The 15985-nt window shown below is 45.5% G+C and overlaps 1 protein-coding gene across 1 annotated transcript; it reads left to right on the top strand.

Moving 5' to 3' along the window:
• Positions 1-6393: 6393 nt before the first annotated feature.
• LOC136446432 (uncharacterized) lies at positions 6394-8987 on the top strand. Its single transcript, XM_066444806.1, has 3 exons — positions 6394-6519; positions 8362-8481; positions 8640-8987. The coding sequence occupies exons 1-3, from the start codon at positions 6394-6396 to the stop codon at positions 8985-8987; spliced, it is 594 nt and encodes a 197-aa protein (XP_066300903.1).
• Positions 8988-15985: the final 6998 nt, after the last annotated feature.

The following is a 15985-nucleotide window of genomic DNA, read 5'->3' as shown; positions in this document are numbered from 1 at the left end:
GCCAGTAGTTCTTTACTTTGCTAAGTGCGGCCGGTGGTGGAGTGCTCAAAACAAAACTGTACATAAAAAGTGAAAAACATCTAGACTAATGTGCAAAAAAGTAAAATAAAAGTGTTGGCCGCCGTGCACCTCACCCTGGATACGATGCCCCATAGTGGGTTTTGTCCAGTATTCTTAAGACTAAGAAGACTGGGCCAAGATTTATGCTCTAAAATGTATTCATGTCCCCTATAACATTGTGGGACATCGTGGTCCTGTCCAGGATATGGGAAAGCTTCCACAGCTGAAGTTGGATATTCATGTGACATTAAGCCTTCTGGAAAGGGATTTCCCACTTGCTGTGAAGGTAAATGCAACTCAAGGGCATGAAATAAAACATTTTCCTATAAAAATAACACCACGCAAAGAATAGAAAAATCACCGAACAAAGATATTTTCAAAACTACCTTTAGAGTCTAGTAAAACCCATTGAATTCGCTTTTAAATGCATTCTAATATTCACATATCTTATGCTATTATCTACAGGTGTCACATTGCTCTATATTTCAGCATGTAAAACCACACTGCATATACCTCTTAGCACAACATTGCAAATATGCTTAAGATTTGTTTTGTACCTTAATGATGTTAGCCTCTAGATTTCTCTTCATTGTTTCATATCATTGCTTCATTGTATGATGTATATTTTGCAGACATTAATGTTTCACCTCCCTCATTAAATCAACAAGACAATTGGTCTAATTATGTTAAAAGTGAATGTGAGTAAACTGTTTTTGCTTAGTTCTACTAAAAAGGACCATCATTTCAAGGGTTATACAAAGCAATAAAGGATGAAAAGGCCGAGGCAGCAACAGTATTATAGTCATATCAAGAAAAGTTAAGACACAATGTTAATTAGGCTCATTTTGATATGTCGAGTGAAATGACTTCATTAAAAGTGCCAGGCAACGTTGTATATCAAAAACTTTGAATTCACGTACACTTGAAAAGAGACACAAGCTAGCCTGGTATTTACCCACACCTCCTCGCAGTCACACTCGGCCCTTTCGCCGTTTACCTTGCTCTCGATTTCGATCCGATGAAAGGTACGTCAAGGATATTCAAGGTCAAAACACACAATCATGTCGACACAGCGGCACTGAAGAATGACGTGCTGTTTGCACATTCCTAGTCGTATCACAAGGGGTAGCTTTTGTTTGTGGGAAGTCAAACATCGAAGTGGAGGAAACAGTAGTTCTAAATATCTATTGTAAGAAGCTAGCAGACATAAGGATAGACCTGAAGAGGAAGGGTCTTTAAGGTGAGAAAGTTTACACATGTGAGGTGTGTTGGAAACGTTTCAATCGTTTCTGCCCATCATCAAGACACATGTTTACTCACATGCCACACAGGAAGGCCTCAGAAGGCTATTACATGTATGAAAACAATGGGTATATTGACTGATGACTATTCTAAGTATAGACACTTTGACATTGAGATATGTGGGTGGTAGACACAGCTGTCATTTGTCAGTACCATTCAGTAACATTGAGTAAAAAAAGGCAGTCACCTGTTTATCACGCACGAATGTTAAACGAAGAATCCAGACCATGGCGTTGATTTGTAAACAAAGGGATTCATTGTACACATTCTTGTCAGTGAGGCAGATAATGGCCCACTACCACCTATTCTCAACGTACAAGTGGATAACTGTGGTAGGGAAAACAAGAATTGCGTCTTCTTGGGAATAATGGCTTTCCTGGTAAAGACAAATTTTTTAAAAGGTAATCCCAAAAAATTTGTCAAGATGTGAGGCTTAAATGTATGACATGGAAGGACTAGGGTGTGTAATGTGTACGAATGGTACAAACCTTCCACCAGTCTTTTGAGAAGAAAACATGGTTGCATATATAGTATAGTTAAAAAGTACAGGTAAGTACTGTTTACGAGGAACATTGCAGCCCCAACTAGAAACTTTGATGAATAATACTTTCAAAATGCTATATGACTTGCCACTTGACAAGTCCAAATTCAATTGTGACAGATAAGAACTCCATGTTACTCATCCCTCATGTCCTAGCCGTTCTAACAATTCGAACATGACATGGACGAAGACACAGATGACTCCCAGACCAATCAGGATGCTTTTCTTCATACTATGGCGGCATGACAAAATTTTGACCTACAACATACTAGAACGGAGATGGCTTTGGAGACGGGGTATGACTCAGAGGTGAGCTTTCCTCGGCATGGGGGCACAACCCAATGGGGGAAGCATCTCCGGCCAGCACCGCCCCTGTCACAGAGGAAGCTCCTTGCTGAGAGTGAAGAGTGTGTACTGTCGTAAATGCTCGTAAAAGAGCCCGAGGAGTCTGAGTCTGATTAGCTTTTGGCAGAACTTTTTTTTTTATAACTGAATCAACCTTGTTTTCCCCATAAAGTATGAGTTGCTTTTTGACTCTTACCCAAGAGATGCTCCCCATGGCCACAGCAAAACTGGGGCAACATATGTCCGTCTTGACGTTGCGGCTAAAGTGAAGGACTCATGAGATAAATCGGCAAATCAAAGACAGCGCCAGGGGAACTAGCGAGAGTGCAGAGGCCCCGAGAAACAGCAAACAGATAATAAACGCACGGTATCTTGCCAACAAGAATGATCGGTCAGAGGGCTACAAAGGAACACTTAAAGGCACTCAAAATCATGTCCTGTATGATCCTATCGCTAAATCCGGACAAGGTCAAGCTCAGAGAACAAGGAGTTCCGTTTCATGGGCATCTTATAACGAGCCAAGGGTTGAAGCTTGACCCCAGCAAAGTCGCAGCAATAACCAAGATGCCCCGACCAACTGACGCACAAGGAGTGCAACGAATAATTGGCTTTGTGACAAACTTAGCCAAGTTCATGCCAAAGTTAAGCGACGTGTGCGAGCCACTGAGGAAGCTCACCACGAAGGAGTGTGACTTCGTGTGGCACGTGGCGCACGACAAGATACTGGAGACCCTAAAGAAGATGGTATCCACGGCACCAGTCCTGATCATACAGAACATTTTCTTCCTTTGCACGGCATAACAGAATGAGATACCATTTGACCTGGCTGAGCAATTTGCAACTCATCCCATAACGCCACAAAACTCAATGGAGTAACTGGACTGCGACAAATTGATCACCGCTTTACCTGCCTGCAAGACACCACTTATGATGATGTTGATTACTTCGCTTTGTAGTTCAGTGGTGCATATTCTCCGGAATGGCAGGAAAGTTGCTACTGCATTAGTTTCAGTTTTATTCGCAGGTACGTGAAGCACAATACTGTCATGTGATGTAGTCATTTCGATAGATGCCAAGATATCGAAAGTCCTATTTGTCAGAACAACAGTGCGACGTTACCTTTCCTTACAAGTAAAGACATATAATAATAAGTTATCAGTAAAAGATATTTGATCACTGGATAACCTTTTCCACTAAAACTGTAATATTCTTGCAAAATACACAACAGCAACAAACTACTTACTCTTCCATACCCTGATGTGTCCGTCTGTTTATGCAGTTCTGCCAGGCGAGGCGTGCTGAAGACGAAGGCACCAAGAGTGCCGGACTTCGACTTACCAAACCCGACAAGTGGAGCCATCTCAAGGCGGAGTAACAAATTGCTAGGTCAACTATTCTTAAAACGACAGCTCGACCTCGTAACAGAAGCACAGCTTATATCATTTTAACCTTTGCCCTGTTATATTTTCTATATGTTGCTGGGGTAGAAGAACTGATAACATACTGTTTGACTGGTATGTTAAGCAAAAATCGAACAAGGTTTTGGCACGTAACAAATTCCACAACAGAGTCCCGCAGGAGCTGGTTGTCACAGAATCGAAACTGTTGGCAAGAGACTGGGCTTTTAAAGACACGAATGAGATGATTTTAGACTGATAAGTATTTGGAGCCAACTACAACCTTACGAAATGACTCCAGTGTTTTTGGAGCCAACTACAACCTTACGAAATGACTCCAGTACAACCTTAAATGGACTGACCACGTCACCATGATCGTCGGGAAAGGGAGCAAGAGACTTTATGTGCTAAGAATCCTGAAGAAACATGGGCTGGACACTAGTGATCTTATACTCATCTAACGTAATATGACCTATTTACGTGCAGAACCTATTTACGTCCGGTTTGGCTCATGCCCACATGTCGCGGTGTATTATGCCAAAGCCTGTTCTCATGAGCAATAAAGAACATCATAAGTATGATCCTTAGCCATCTCTTTAATTTTTGCACAGCAAAACATAATGGCCATGCGTTTACCACGTGAACGCCACGTGCCTCGCATGTGGGGGAAATTTACAAATAAACATTGTTTTTTTTTTTCCATCGCGTTAAACAAGTGGCCGGACAGACATTGTGATTTTACTATCATTTGTCTGCAGACTACTTTGGACAGTTACTGTGCATTTTTTCTGGTCTATGTTCTTCAAGCATAGCGCTAGAAGGGAAAAGATTCAGAAGTGGACGATAATGGGTTACCCTTGCACAATTCTTCATCATATACCTCAGTATAAATACATGCTCGCACGGCGTTAAACAGGCGGAGAAAAAGTTACGGACCATGCATTTTCTTTTTAGAAGAGCTGATATTTCTGCCCATGGGTTTGAAATTTGGCTCTGTCCGCGCGGTTTTAAGATAAATACGTTTTGAATAAATCGGACGTTAATTGGTGATGTTACGTTACATTGGTTTCGTGCGGCCTGTCCTGGAGTATGCGTTCGTGATATGGCATCCTGGGCTGACCAGAGATCTGTCAACGAAGATAGAACGAGTCCAGAAACGATCACTAAGATTAATTCTTGGCTCCGAATACGACTGTTACCCAACGGCTCTGGACATCACTGGCCTTTCTAGATTGGATGCCAGACGTGACGAACTGTGCCTTAAGTTTGCTCGGTCTCTCATAGGTAGTGACAGATACCGTGCTTGGCTACCATCACGAAGGGGGGATGTCCACAACAGAACACTCAGAAACAGTACCAATCTATCACAGTTTAAGTGTCGTACACAGCGCACGGCAAACAGTACACTACCATATTGCGTTCGCCTGCTAAACGACTACTGCTAAATGTCTGTATATATATGTGTTTTTGATAGACTTAACGTAGACGTATAATCCTATTGAAACACTTTTATTTAATGTGTAATGCCTTTTAAGTCCTGAGAACATGTAAAAGATGGACATTTGTACAAAGGCTGCAATTCAGCACTTGTGCTGCAATGGCTTTTTTAATATGAAATAATAAATAAACCATTTCTCTCTCTCTCACTCGGACAAGGTAAGGGTGAAGCCATAAACAGAGGATCAATAGTACGCACTGATAGGGATAAATAATGGGCTTTCATATTGTAATGTGTACAATGACGAGAGATTCAAATCATTTAGATACACTTGTTCTTGTATTTTCAGTGTGTATCAGAGTCGAATGGATGGTTTCAGTAGAACCTGTACTTATCTTGGAGCGGCAGGGCACAACAGACGACGGATGTTCGTGAAGGGTGCAAGACAGTATGGCTTCCCCAGTCGAATCAGAACGGACGCCGGCACAGAAAACGGACAGGTTGCACACCTAATGACTCAAGTCAGAGGCCCGCTCACATATCTGGAAGAAGCGTCCACGATGCCCGGATTGAACGCCACTGGGGAACAATGCGGAACCATTCCACAAAGACCTTTAAGGACATCTTTAAGTCATTTGAGGAGGAAGGAATATTAGACCCATCCTCACAGATTGACATATTTGCCCTTCATTTTGTTTTTATTCTCATAATAAATGCAGCACTAGAAACATTCAGAATAGATTTTTCAATAACAATCCCATACGAACAGCCAATAATATGTCCCCAAACCAACTGCGATATCTTGGTTATCAAGCAAATCGTCACAAACATTATACTTCAGTTAGAGAACAGTTCAACGGTCAGCAACCAGTAGATGTAGATACTTTAGAGCAGGAAAACCATACAGAGGAAGAGCAATCGCTCAATTTATGTAGACGTGGGAACTTGGAACTCAGTGAAAACAACATTGCGGAATTGTTTAGGGCAGTTTCTCCATTTGTCCTCGACAACAGAAGGAGGAGAAGTATCTCTTAGCTAGAGAAATTCTCCGGAGTCTCTTTGGAGCGTAACTGTGGGAAAGCCCCTATCTTACTAGACTGGACATCTTGTCCACAGTGGACCATACTTAAATCATGCCATGTATACTTTTGTATTATTATCTACGAATTAAGATGCTAGCGCTGCTGATTTTGGTTTACCTCGACCTGCTTAGTGTTTGTTTAATTTTGAAGAAGTCAAGTTCAGCAGTCTCGTCTCATGGCGAAGAATGCATTGCATTTCAATCTTGTATGGGGGACGGGGGCACACAGATGTCTGATGCCAGGGAAGAGGATGCGTTCGCTGCAGCAGCACAAGCGGCCAATGCCGTCAACGCCGCCATTCGCGCCAGCAGCAGCACGTGGGCAGCTTGGGCAGCATCTGGTGGATCCACTTCGGCGACAGGGACACTTTCGCTTCCGCGTCATGCTGTTTTCGAGACGACACGTCACTGATCCCACTGTCAGACGCCCACCCAGTTCAAGGACTACGCTGAATGCCAGGGTGTCAATCCCGAATGACGCCACGCCCACCCGTCGCATGTAGCTCAGTGTGGAGGGACCGTGTGTAAACAAATAGATATGTAAATAAGAAGAAAGGAAAACAGACAAACAGTGCAGTTGGCCACTTTGCAAGGGCCTTACTAGATGGGAAGAGGCTAATTAATTAAGGACACGTCAGTCCGGCAGCGACACCAGTCTGACAGCTGTGAATCTCTGCTGTCACGTGTCTGAATAGAATACCGCTATTGTAACGGTTAGAGAACTCCAATGTTAGACTTTCTAAGGGATTTTCCCCGTTTCTATTGTACCCGAATTGCTGTATGAACTTGTGTTGATAGTGGATAATCGTTCCAACGCTAACTATTGTACAATGAACGAGTGTTGATCATTTCTTTTGTAATGTACTATGCGATAAGGTTACAAGACACCTGTTACCCGTTCCCTCAATCTGCGATGGTACAGTCCAGAAACTTTTGACAGGTAGATCCGACCAGATGGTTGTATTTGTATTTTGTATTTATTGACAATGAGATACATCATTACACTGGGTCAGCCTAGGCAGCTCTCGCTGGAAACGGCTGACCCACATATACAGACGAACATACAACAGTACATAACCTGCAATAAAATCATTACACTATCATAATACATACATAGTTAATACAATACAATACAATACAATGCATAATCTCCGAGTCGCATGAATCACTCGTGCTATCACAGAAGAAGTCAAGTTCGCCGACGAAGGACAGCTTGCTTTCATCTGGCGCCGCGAGCAGGACGAACTTCAAAATAAGACGCAAGGGAGACCCCATCCACTGGACTTCAAGGCCGACGAGGATGAGAAGTTATGAGGTAGATGGCTCTGTTGTTGGGATGATGGAGTGCCGCTGTGTATAGTTGATTTTGTGTTGAGTTTGGTTATCCCGTAAGAATTGAGGGCTTCAAAACAAGTAGGAACAATATATATGTTAGTTAGGCAATAGGATTGTTAGCTAAATTCATGTCCTCGGGTCCGAGAGGAGCATTGTTGATCGCGGTATCGCCCGGAAACGAGAGCGATGTATTGTTTGCCCTTGCCTACGCGACGGGGTTTGGCTACCGCGTGACCACGCAGGAATCGATCGTTTACTTTCCGGGCATTGCTTACCGAGTACTCTGGTTTGCTCACCCGTATGAGCTGCAGGTAGTACAGGAGATATTAGTGGAGAGAAGGGTACACTGCTGCATGCTGTTGAGAACAGGGACAGCCTTGCCTCGCGGAAATAACTTAGATCCACTGATCCCGGTGATGCGACCCGTATCCGTGCTCAGGGAGCCCTTACATTCTAGGCCAGAAACTTCCACGGAACAGTAAGGAAGTGAATAAGGAAAAGGAAGATTAGATACATTTGTGTAATAGTCCGCTAAGGGAAGAGCGATTGACTATATGGCCGTTGGTTTCGGAACGTTGAAAGGAGAATTAGATTCAATCGCGAAAATGGAGGGGACGCCAAGATTCTCGTCCAGGCCTATTACGACGAGTACGAGAGAAAGATCGCAGTGGTGTGTCGGGTCGAAGGCCTAGAGTAAGGACCCCGGAATCCGCGCCGGAGTTTGACCCATTAGACCCGTCCGGCCCTCATACTCCGTCCAATTCCCCTCCTCCGATCCGTAGGCGCCCCCGGCGTAGAACCCCGTCACCCCCTAGAAATAGGTGTTCGACATCTTGTTTGTCAAATGGTCAGCCTACAATAGTGGTCCACGGACCGCCGGCTGCCGAAGTTCTCTGGTAATGATCCTGAGATGTCGGTTGAGGAGTGGTTGGAAGAAGTTGAGGGAGCGCTAGGCACATGGGGGACCTCCCCAGAACAACAGGCCCGTCTGATATGGACAAATCTTTAAGGGGATGCAAAACAGGAGATAAAGCTACTAGATCCACGAGACAAAGGGGATCCGCGAGTGATTCTAGATACCTTAAGGGGCGCCTTCCAAGAAACCCTCTCGGCCAATATCATTATGGGGAGGTTTTATAGCCAGAAACAGGGGCCAGAATAGAGTGTGCGCTCGTATGCGCTTATTTTGCAACAGCTAATGAGCCGGGCCCGCCGGAAAGACCCCCAGATTTGTGCAAATCCGACCAAAGTGCCAAGGGATCAGTTCATAGAGGGACTCAGAATCCGAGATACTATACTATGCTAGAACTCCTGCGCAGGGTCAGAATGCAGCCAGATATTAGGTTTGGCGAAATCAAAGACGAGGCTCTCGCCCTGTCGGAAGAGAGCAACCGAGTGCAAAGTGTGCAGGTGCGTGGGGCTTGCGCGTCAGCGGCTCCGAGACGCGACGAGCCCCGACTCCTCCACATCGTCTCTCGCTGTCCCTGACTCTGCGACTTTAATGCAAGAGGTTTTGCAGCTCTGACGGGAAAACTATGATCTGTCTGAGCAGACTCATCACTTACCCGGGTGGCGGGGACACTCAGTAAGGAGTTAGACAGTTTGCGGGACATAGCCCACTCCCAAGTTAGGGATAATGTGCCGCGTCCGGCGACGGGACCAACACCGGGGGGCCCCTCGCGAGGTAGAGATGGTCGAGCTTATCGCCCTCCAGGCCGAACCAACCGCCCATCTGCTCCTTGTGCCAGGGAGAGGGTCACATATTGCGCGCTTGCCCACAGTCAGATACGCCCCCGGGCCCGCCATCGTTTAGCAGGCTAATCCGTTGACTCCGCCCAATTCGGATAGGATTGATGGCGCCCGTAAGTCGTGACCGGGCCCACTTAACTGGCAGACTGCGCCAGCGGGGGGCGACTCGCGGAGACAGTAGGTAAAGACGAGCCCCAAGAGGTTAGTAGATTAGATCGTAGTAAGTTGTTTAGTTCTATATTTTTGGGGTGTCAGGACAGCAGATAGCCGTCCCAAACATGGCACTCCAGAGTCCGCTGGGTTTCGGCCGAGGCCACAAGCCCGGGCAACCATCATCCCACAGTTTTGGAACATTTGTCGAAAATGAAACCAGCATGAAAAAAAAAACTCGCAGCACACCTGCGGAATAAACTATGCAGAACGTGCAACCTGGGCATTGCTTCATCGCAGGACCATGAATGCACCGCCAACATTGCACAGCATGCTGTGATAGGGGACGAAGCAGAGTTAGGCCGTCAAATAGGCAAACAGCTACTTGTGAATCATCCAAGGTATCTCACCTTGCGCACGATGGAGACGGACACTTTGTCAAGGGAATGTCGAAAGTGATGGAGGAGGAAACAGGTGTGCCCACAAAATCGCTGGCCGTCTCTGTCCATCTATCCAGGGGCATTGCAAGACAGGTGACCAAGTAAAACTGGAGCCCAAAAATGTGACCTGGGAGGACCAGGGAGCAGAGGAAGCAAGTCCAAAACAGAGCACAAAGAAGCACGCAAGAAATACGGCAAGAATAAGGATAAGATGGAGGAGGCAATGAGGAAGGCATCAGATGCTGTTGTAAGATGCTATTTGGATGGCGATCACTCACTGTGTGGGACTCAGTCACTCGTATGTAGCGGCCAGAGGAAGGCATGGGGATTCAGCTTCCTTCCCGATGGCAAACTTGAAAACCTGTGCTCTGATATCTCAGACAGAGAAGTGCTGAAGAAGATAATAGCAAAGAGGCTGGGAGAAGAAGCATCGGAGGCCACCAGGTATGGATTGAACACGAATAGAGCAGAGTCAGCAAATCGTCAATACAGTACGTTAGTGCCAAAAAATCGTACTTTGTCTACAACTCTGGCTGGTCACTACGCGGCAGTTGTGCACATGGCCAACAACGGGACGGCCATGATCTTCAGATTTCGCCTTCTCATTAGTATTATTTACCAAACATAGAAAAGGGCACAACGTTAGTACTGAAATTAATATCACATTACACTGAAAATACTCTCATTGTCAGTTTACAGGCTCACGGTCTATGCACAAGTCTGCAGTTTGCTGGGAAAATGCCATCACTCAGAGAAGACCCTCTGCAAAACCTCAACGAACTCCCCTGTGAAAGGGATGGAGAGAGCGGCAAAGAGTCAGAGGATGAATCAAAAGTAGATGCAGCAAAACTGACAAACCTGAAGGGGACCAGGCCAGTGGAGATTGCGTTGGGAAAAAGCGATAACCTGTGCTTAACTAACTTAAGCGATAGGCGCATCTTATACAACTGCAAGAAGATTCGTTAAGTACTTTGCAGCTTCCGCACGCCATCACAATACTAATCGCCTATTTGAGTATAGGTGTGAGGAGTTTGAATCGAAGAGAAGGGCAAAGAGAATTTCATCTATAATTGGTATGAAGCTGGGAGGGGCATGCTACGCCGGCAGAATACAATATTTCCTGCTAGTAGACAATGCTTATATAAGATGGTATGGGGCAGGAGAGACCGATGAGGAGACAAAGCTTTGGAAGGTAGCACCCTGAACAACATAGAAGTAGGGGACAAGTTCATCATTGTTCCAGTTCAGCTCAGCAGGTCAGTCCCAGCAGAAGAAATGGACTTCTGGTTGGCAAGGTTTGTATGTGAAATCAGGAAGCAGGACGGGACACCATACCCTCCAAATTGTCACAGCATTGCTGCGACATTTTAGAGATGATTTCGGACGGCATGACATGATCTTCCTTCATAGAAATGACTGGAGGTTTGCAGAATTCCGCAAAGCCCTTAATGCAAGGATGAAGGAGCTAGCTGCCGATGGGGTGGGGACGGAGAGGCGTCAAGCCGACCCCCTGACTCAAGAGGATGAAGACAAGCTGTGGACTACAACAAATGCAGTTCCAGTTGACCTGTCGCCTATCGATTGTTTCCTGTTCTACACTTTCCACAAATCTAAACTTCCAACAAACTCATAGCAAAATAAGCAAATATACACTTAAAAAAAACACTGAAAAACTCGTTAGATACTATCGGAAACTATACTCAGTATTTCTGATATTGTTGTTGTTTTAAGTTGAATAAACATTTGAACACTGACAAGGCTTTCTGTTAGTAATCGTTTATATTCCCATGTGAAAGGTGAGCGTCTGATTGACTCTGTGTTAAGTCTGATTGACAGGTTGGTTAGTGCATGGGCGTCTCTGTGATAGTCTGATTGACAGTTTAGTTAGTACACCCCTGGCACTTGGGGGACCCTACTATATCATAAGAAAGCCCTGCTCCTGATTGGCTGACAGGAGACGGCCGGGTTCTAAGGTAAGAGAGGCACAGGGCATTAGAGATGCCAACAAAGTCACTGGCAGAAGGGCCTCTTTCCAAACAACTTGATGAAGTCCTGAAAAACTTCAATGTAAAGAGACAAGCCTTAACGATTCCCAATCATTTATTAGGAACCATGTGGATGTAATGCTTAAGTTAAAATATAGATACGGCTAACTACTAATGTATGCTTAATATCAAATATGTGTGTTTTCACGAGTTTTTGTTGGGCACAGTTCTCTACTGTATGTACGAAATTACAATTTATCGTTTAATGTCATGCAATTGTATCCGATTTGGAATGCATTCGCGTATTATTACGCCATAAATCAGCAATAACATACAATTGAGAGAAATTAATAGATATAGCAGAATTACTGGTCTCGAACTAATACATTTCTCTTATACTCTTCCCAGCAACGTAGCATGAGGAAAAGACGCCAAGACCAGCAATCAAGAGGGCAGAGTGTTACGTCTTAAGACATACCAACTGATATCGCAAGCGACAACAAAATAGACAGCTCTTCGCCTTAAACAACAAAGACTAACACAATCAGCACCGACCACAACTACAGATCCAAAAACGTAAGAGATAGAAACAGACACCTGTTGAGGGAAGAGGAGGGGTGCCGGCCGTACGAGGGCCTACACCGGCGCCTATGGGAGGACTACCCGCCGCCATTAGAACCTATCACACCGGCGAAGCAGGAATTCAACCTGTTCCGAACCAGGCTGTCGCTCTATCCGAAGCACGACCCTAACGTCGTTCCCTATCCAATGGAAGCAGAAGAGCTGCCGATACGCTGTCACAGGGCATTTCGCGCACCCGAGGATTTGCCAGAGGTTGTGGCCTGCCTACAGTGGAGCTTCGAATCGAAAGACGAGTGGAACCGTCGGGGACAGACAGAGATCTTGCGTTTGCTACAGAAGCTGGACGGAAGTACCAACCCTCCAAAGTTGTGGCAACTTATCGAACTACCCCACGACTAACTTTGCCGGCTCATCATACAGGGCAGCGTTCCTCCCTACCCCGAGCCGGACTTCGATTTCGCCTCTTGTGTGGACGCCGGCGCCGACGAGGAAGGAGATCCCGGAGACCTCGCTGACTTACGCGACTTTGAGGAGTTAAGGTCGGCGAGGGCTCAACTGTCACAGACGAGGCGAGGATTGGCCCGTGTGAAGCAGCAGCTGGTCGCGGAGAAGGAAGGGCGCGCGACCCGGCCCTTCCGAGACATCCACCGTCTCCTGACAGAGATTTTCGGGGGAAATCCGACGGCATCAGAGTCCTGCCATTCCCTGGGTTCCCGCCAGAGAAAGGCGAACACTTCGACCTTGCGGCTGCGATAGCCAAGTTAGAGCACAGTGTGGACAATTTGCGGTACCGTGTGTCAGAAGAACGGCAGGCCGTCCGGCGGGCGCTCCGACACGGAGATGGAAAGGATCGCCATCCCGTCCTGTATGACATCCTGTACGGATTACGTCCTGAGCTCGTGCCGGAAATGGAGTAGTGAACGTTGCCACGGATTACGGTCGCAGATAAACGCTGTTCCGGAAAACGAACGAACGATATTCCTGAGCGAAATGAACGCTGATGCAGAACCGACGCTGTCCGATCCAGCGGCGGAGAAGAATTGGCGACGCCAGTCGTCGTGCTGTGACGACATGAACACTGAGTTGGACACGTCCCTGGTTAGAGTAGCGCACACCTTTTGCATTGAAATTTGTATTTCGCCACATGAGGTTTCCTCTTGGGCATGACACTGAGGCCTTTATCTATCAGGTACTGTAAATTGCACCGACACTTAAGAGATTAAGCTTTCCAATGATGTATGATACAGTTCAAATGGCAAGCTAAAAATGTAGTAACATGGGTGTGAATCACAACATAGATGTCATGTTATAACAATGCAAATACCATGTTCAAGGTGACAATGCACTTTTTTACCTAATAGGGATTTTCAGATATGCTTGCTTACTTGCTTATGTCGAGACTGGAAGGTCTCGAGTCGAGATGGCAGTCCATGTGGTTCGATCCCTCATCACTTGGAGCAGACTTAATGTCAAATTCAATGCCAGTGTCTTTCTTATATACATAACCATTAAATTACTTAACATTTTTCACCATTTCACAGCCTCAGCCGAGCCCTCAGCCGCGCAGACAACAGCTAGCAGCAGCCGCAACCACAGCCATAAGAAGCGCCATGCACAAACGAGATAACAGTTGTGCTAAGTTCCACTGTACATTCTACTGTACAAGAGCTGAAAGTTAGATTTTATTGTTGTCATATGTTGTTTGGTACTCTGAAGAACGCCTTGAGAAGCTCCATGCACAAACAAGCCACATCTTAAGATAACAGTTGTGCTAAGTTCCACTGTACATTCTACTGTACAAGAGCTGAAAGTCAGATTTTATTGTTGTTATATGTTGTTTGGTACTCTAAGGAACTTTCAATTAGTTCAACTACCAGAATCATTCTATCTGTACATGTACATGGTTTACATGCATGATAAGTCACAGAGGGTCAATATATGTTATGATGCATATGTACATCTGTTCGATAAATCTGTGCATTTCACACTTCTTCAATGAATTCCTATTAGAATAATTGATAATGAAGTTAAGGACCTAGTTTACAAGGAAATCTTCTGTATCATCAAGTAGGCAATTTGGGACGTTTATCTTTAAGTGGCTATTCTTCTGAATAAACCAAGAAGACGTAAATTGCCAAGCACTTTCTGACTCCGACTCACTACTTGTCTCACTGTTTGTCCGGAGTAATTATCTATAGAGTAATTTAACTATAACTTATAAACACAATCACCATATGGCAACCCTCTCCCAGCAGGACTTTAGCACGGCAATGGAGGAGGCCATTGTTAGCGGGTTGGGCTTTTTGAGGGAGTAATGTGTATGTTAGGGTAGAGATTTCAATCTAGCAGATTCAATACTTCATAGGAAAGAATCAGGGACAAGAACAATAAATGCACATTATAATAACATCCAGCATACCCATCTCACTGAGCTGAACGAGCCCCAACTGAGCCAGAGGCCTAGTCCCAGAAGTCCGGGTTTCCAAGAGGCTTCCAAATTAGCATTTGCTCTGTTACATCAAGGGGATCGCTGTGTTTACATTCTGCAGCAGATGACTTGAAAGCTTCCAGATAAACATTAGACCCATTGCCAACATCAGGAGAAGGAACAGCGGCCCGACTGCCAGTGCCGCCAAGAAAGTCGCGCTGAAACAACAGCCAAGGGGTGTGCGGAACACAGAAATGTACCAAAAGCTTTAAAAGTCCATGGAAGAGTTGGCCGGTAAAACACCGACAGTGCATCCAGCGTTTCAACTGCGTAGGTCAATCCTGGACTTCCAATCCTTCGACCACGCAAAGCCTAAGGCCAGAGGGGCGACAATATCCTACATCTACACCTCGACGGAGGTGCACACGAGCTATCCACCCGCCAGGCAGACGACAGCGCCGGTCCGAGCTCATCCCGCCAGGCGGGCTGGGACGTCCACGTCAGGAAACCTCTCGTGAGGCCACAATAGAAGACGACGTAAGAACGCCGACTGAAATGCAGTGGATAACCTGATAAAGTTTCTCCAGCCGGCCATGCACACGCCATCGCCTAAGCCCAAGTGTCCCCTAAGAGTGACAAGATTCTCCGCCATGTTCCCTCAGGTGAGTGTAAGATATTTTGTTGATTGATATATAATTATGTCCTGTTATGATCTTCCCCAGGGCTGAGCATTGTTGTTCACGCAAATGACAACAATGCCAGTGTGAATAAGATCGTTGAGGACAAGGCTGCCGCCAGTCACCACTGCGTAGTGTAAACGGGAAAGACACTTGCACGTTAAGACATGTCCGTGCTTACATGACTTGCAAACATTTACCATCCTTCATAATAAATGGGATATACTAAAACATACATAATGTCTAAGTCATAAATGCGTCTACGGTAGTTGAACTCTGTCAAGTTATTCAGTCGTAGCTTTGGTCAAGAGGAATTTACATCCACATCTCCTTTCAGCTACCAAGAACATTGCAAAGACAATCAAATCAATCACCAGCGGGCCGCAGAAGCGTGAGGGAGAGACCTGGATCCTGGCCGACAAATGTAGACAATCTTTGTAGTCTGACCTTCTAACCTTTTTTGGTGTTAGGTTTG

The sequence above is a fragment of the Branchiostoma lanceolatum genome, chromosome 12, assembly GCF_035083965.1.
Source record: "Branchiostoma lanceolatum isolate klBraLanc5 chromosome 12, klBraLanc5.hap2, whole genome shotgun sequence".
Lineage (NCBI taxonomy): Eukaryota > Metazoa > Chordata > Leptocardii > Amphioxiformes > Branchiostomatidae > Branchiostoma > Branchiostoma lanceolatum.
Note: the sequence above shows the minus strand (reverse complement) of the source record. Positions and strands in the feature narration are given on the sequence as shown.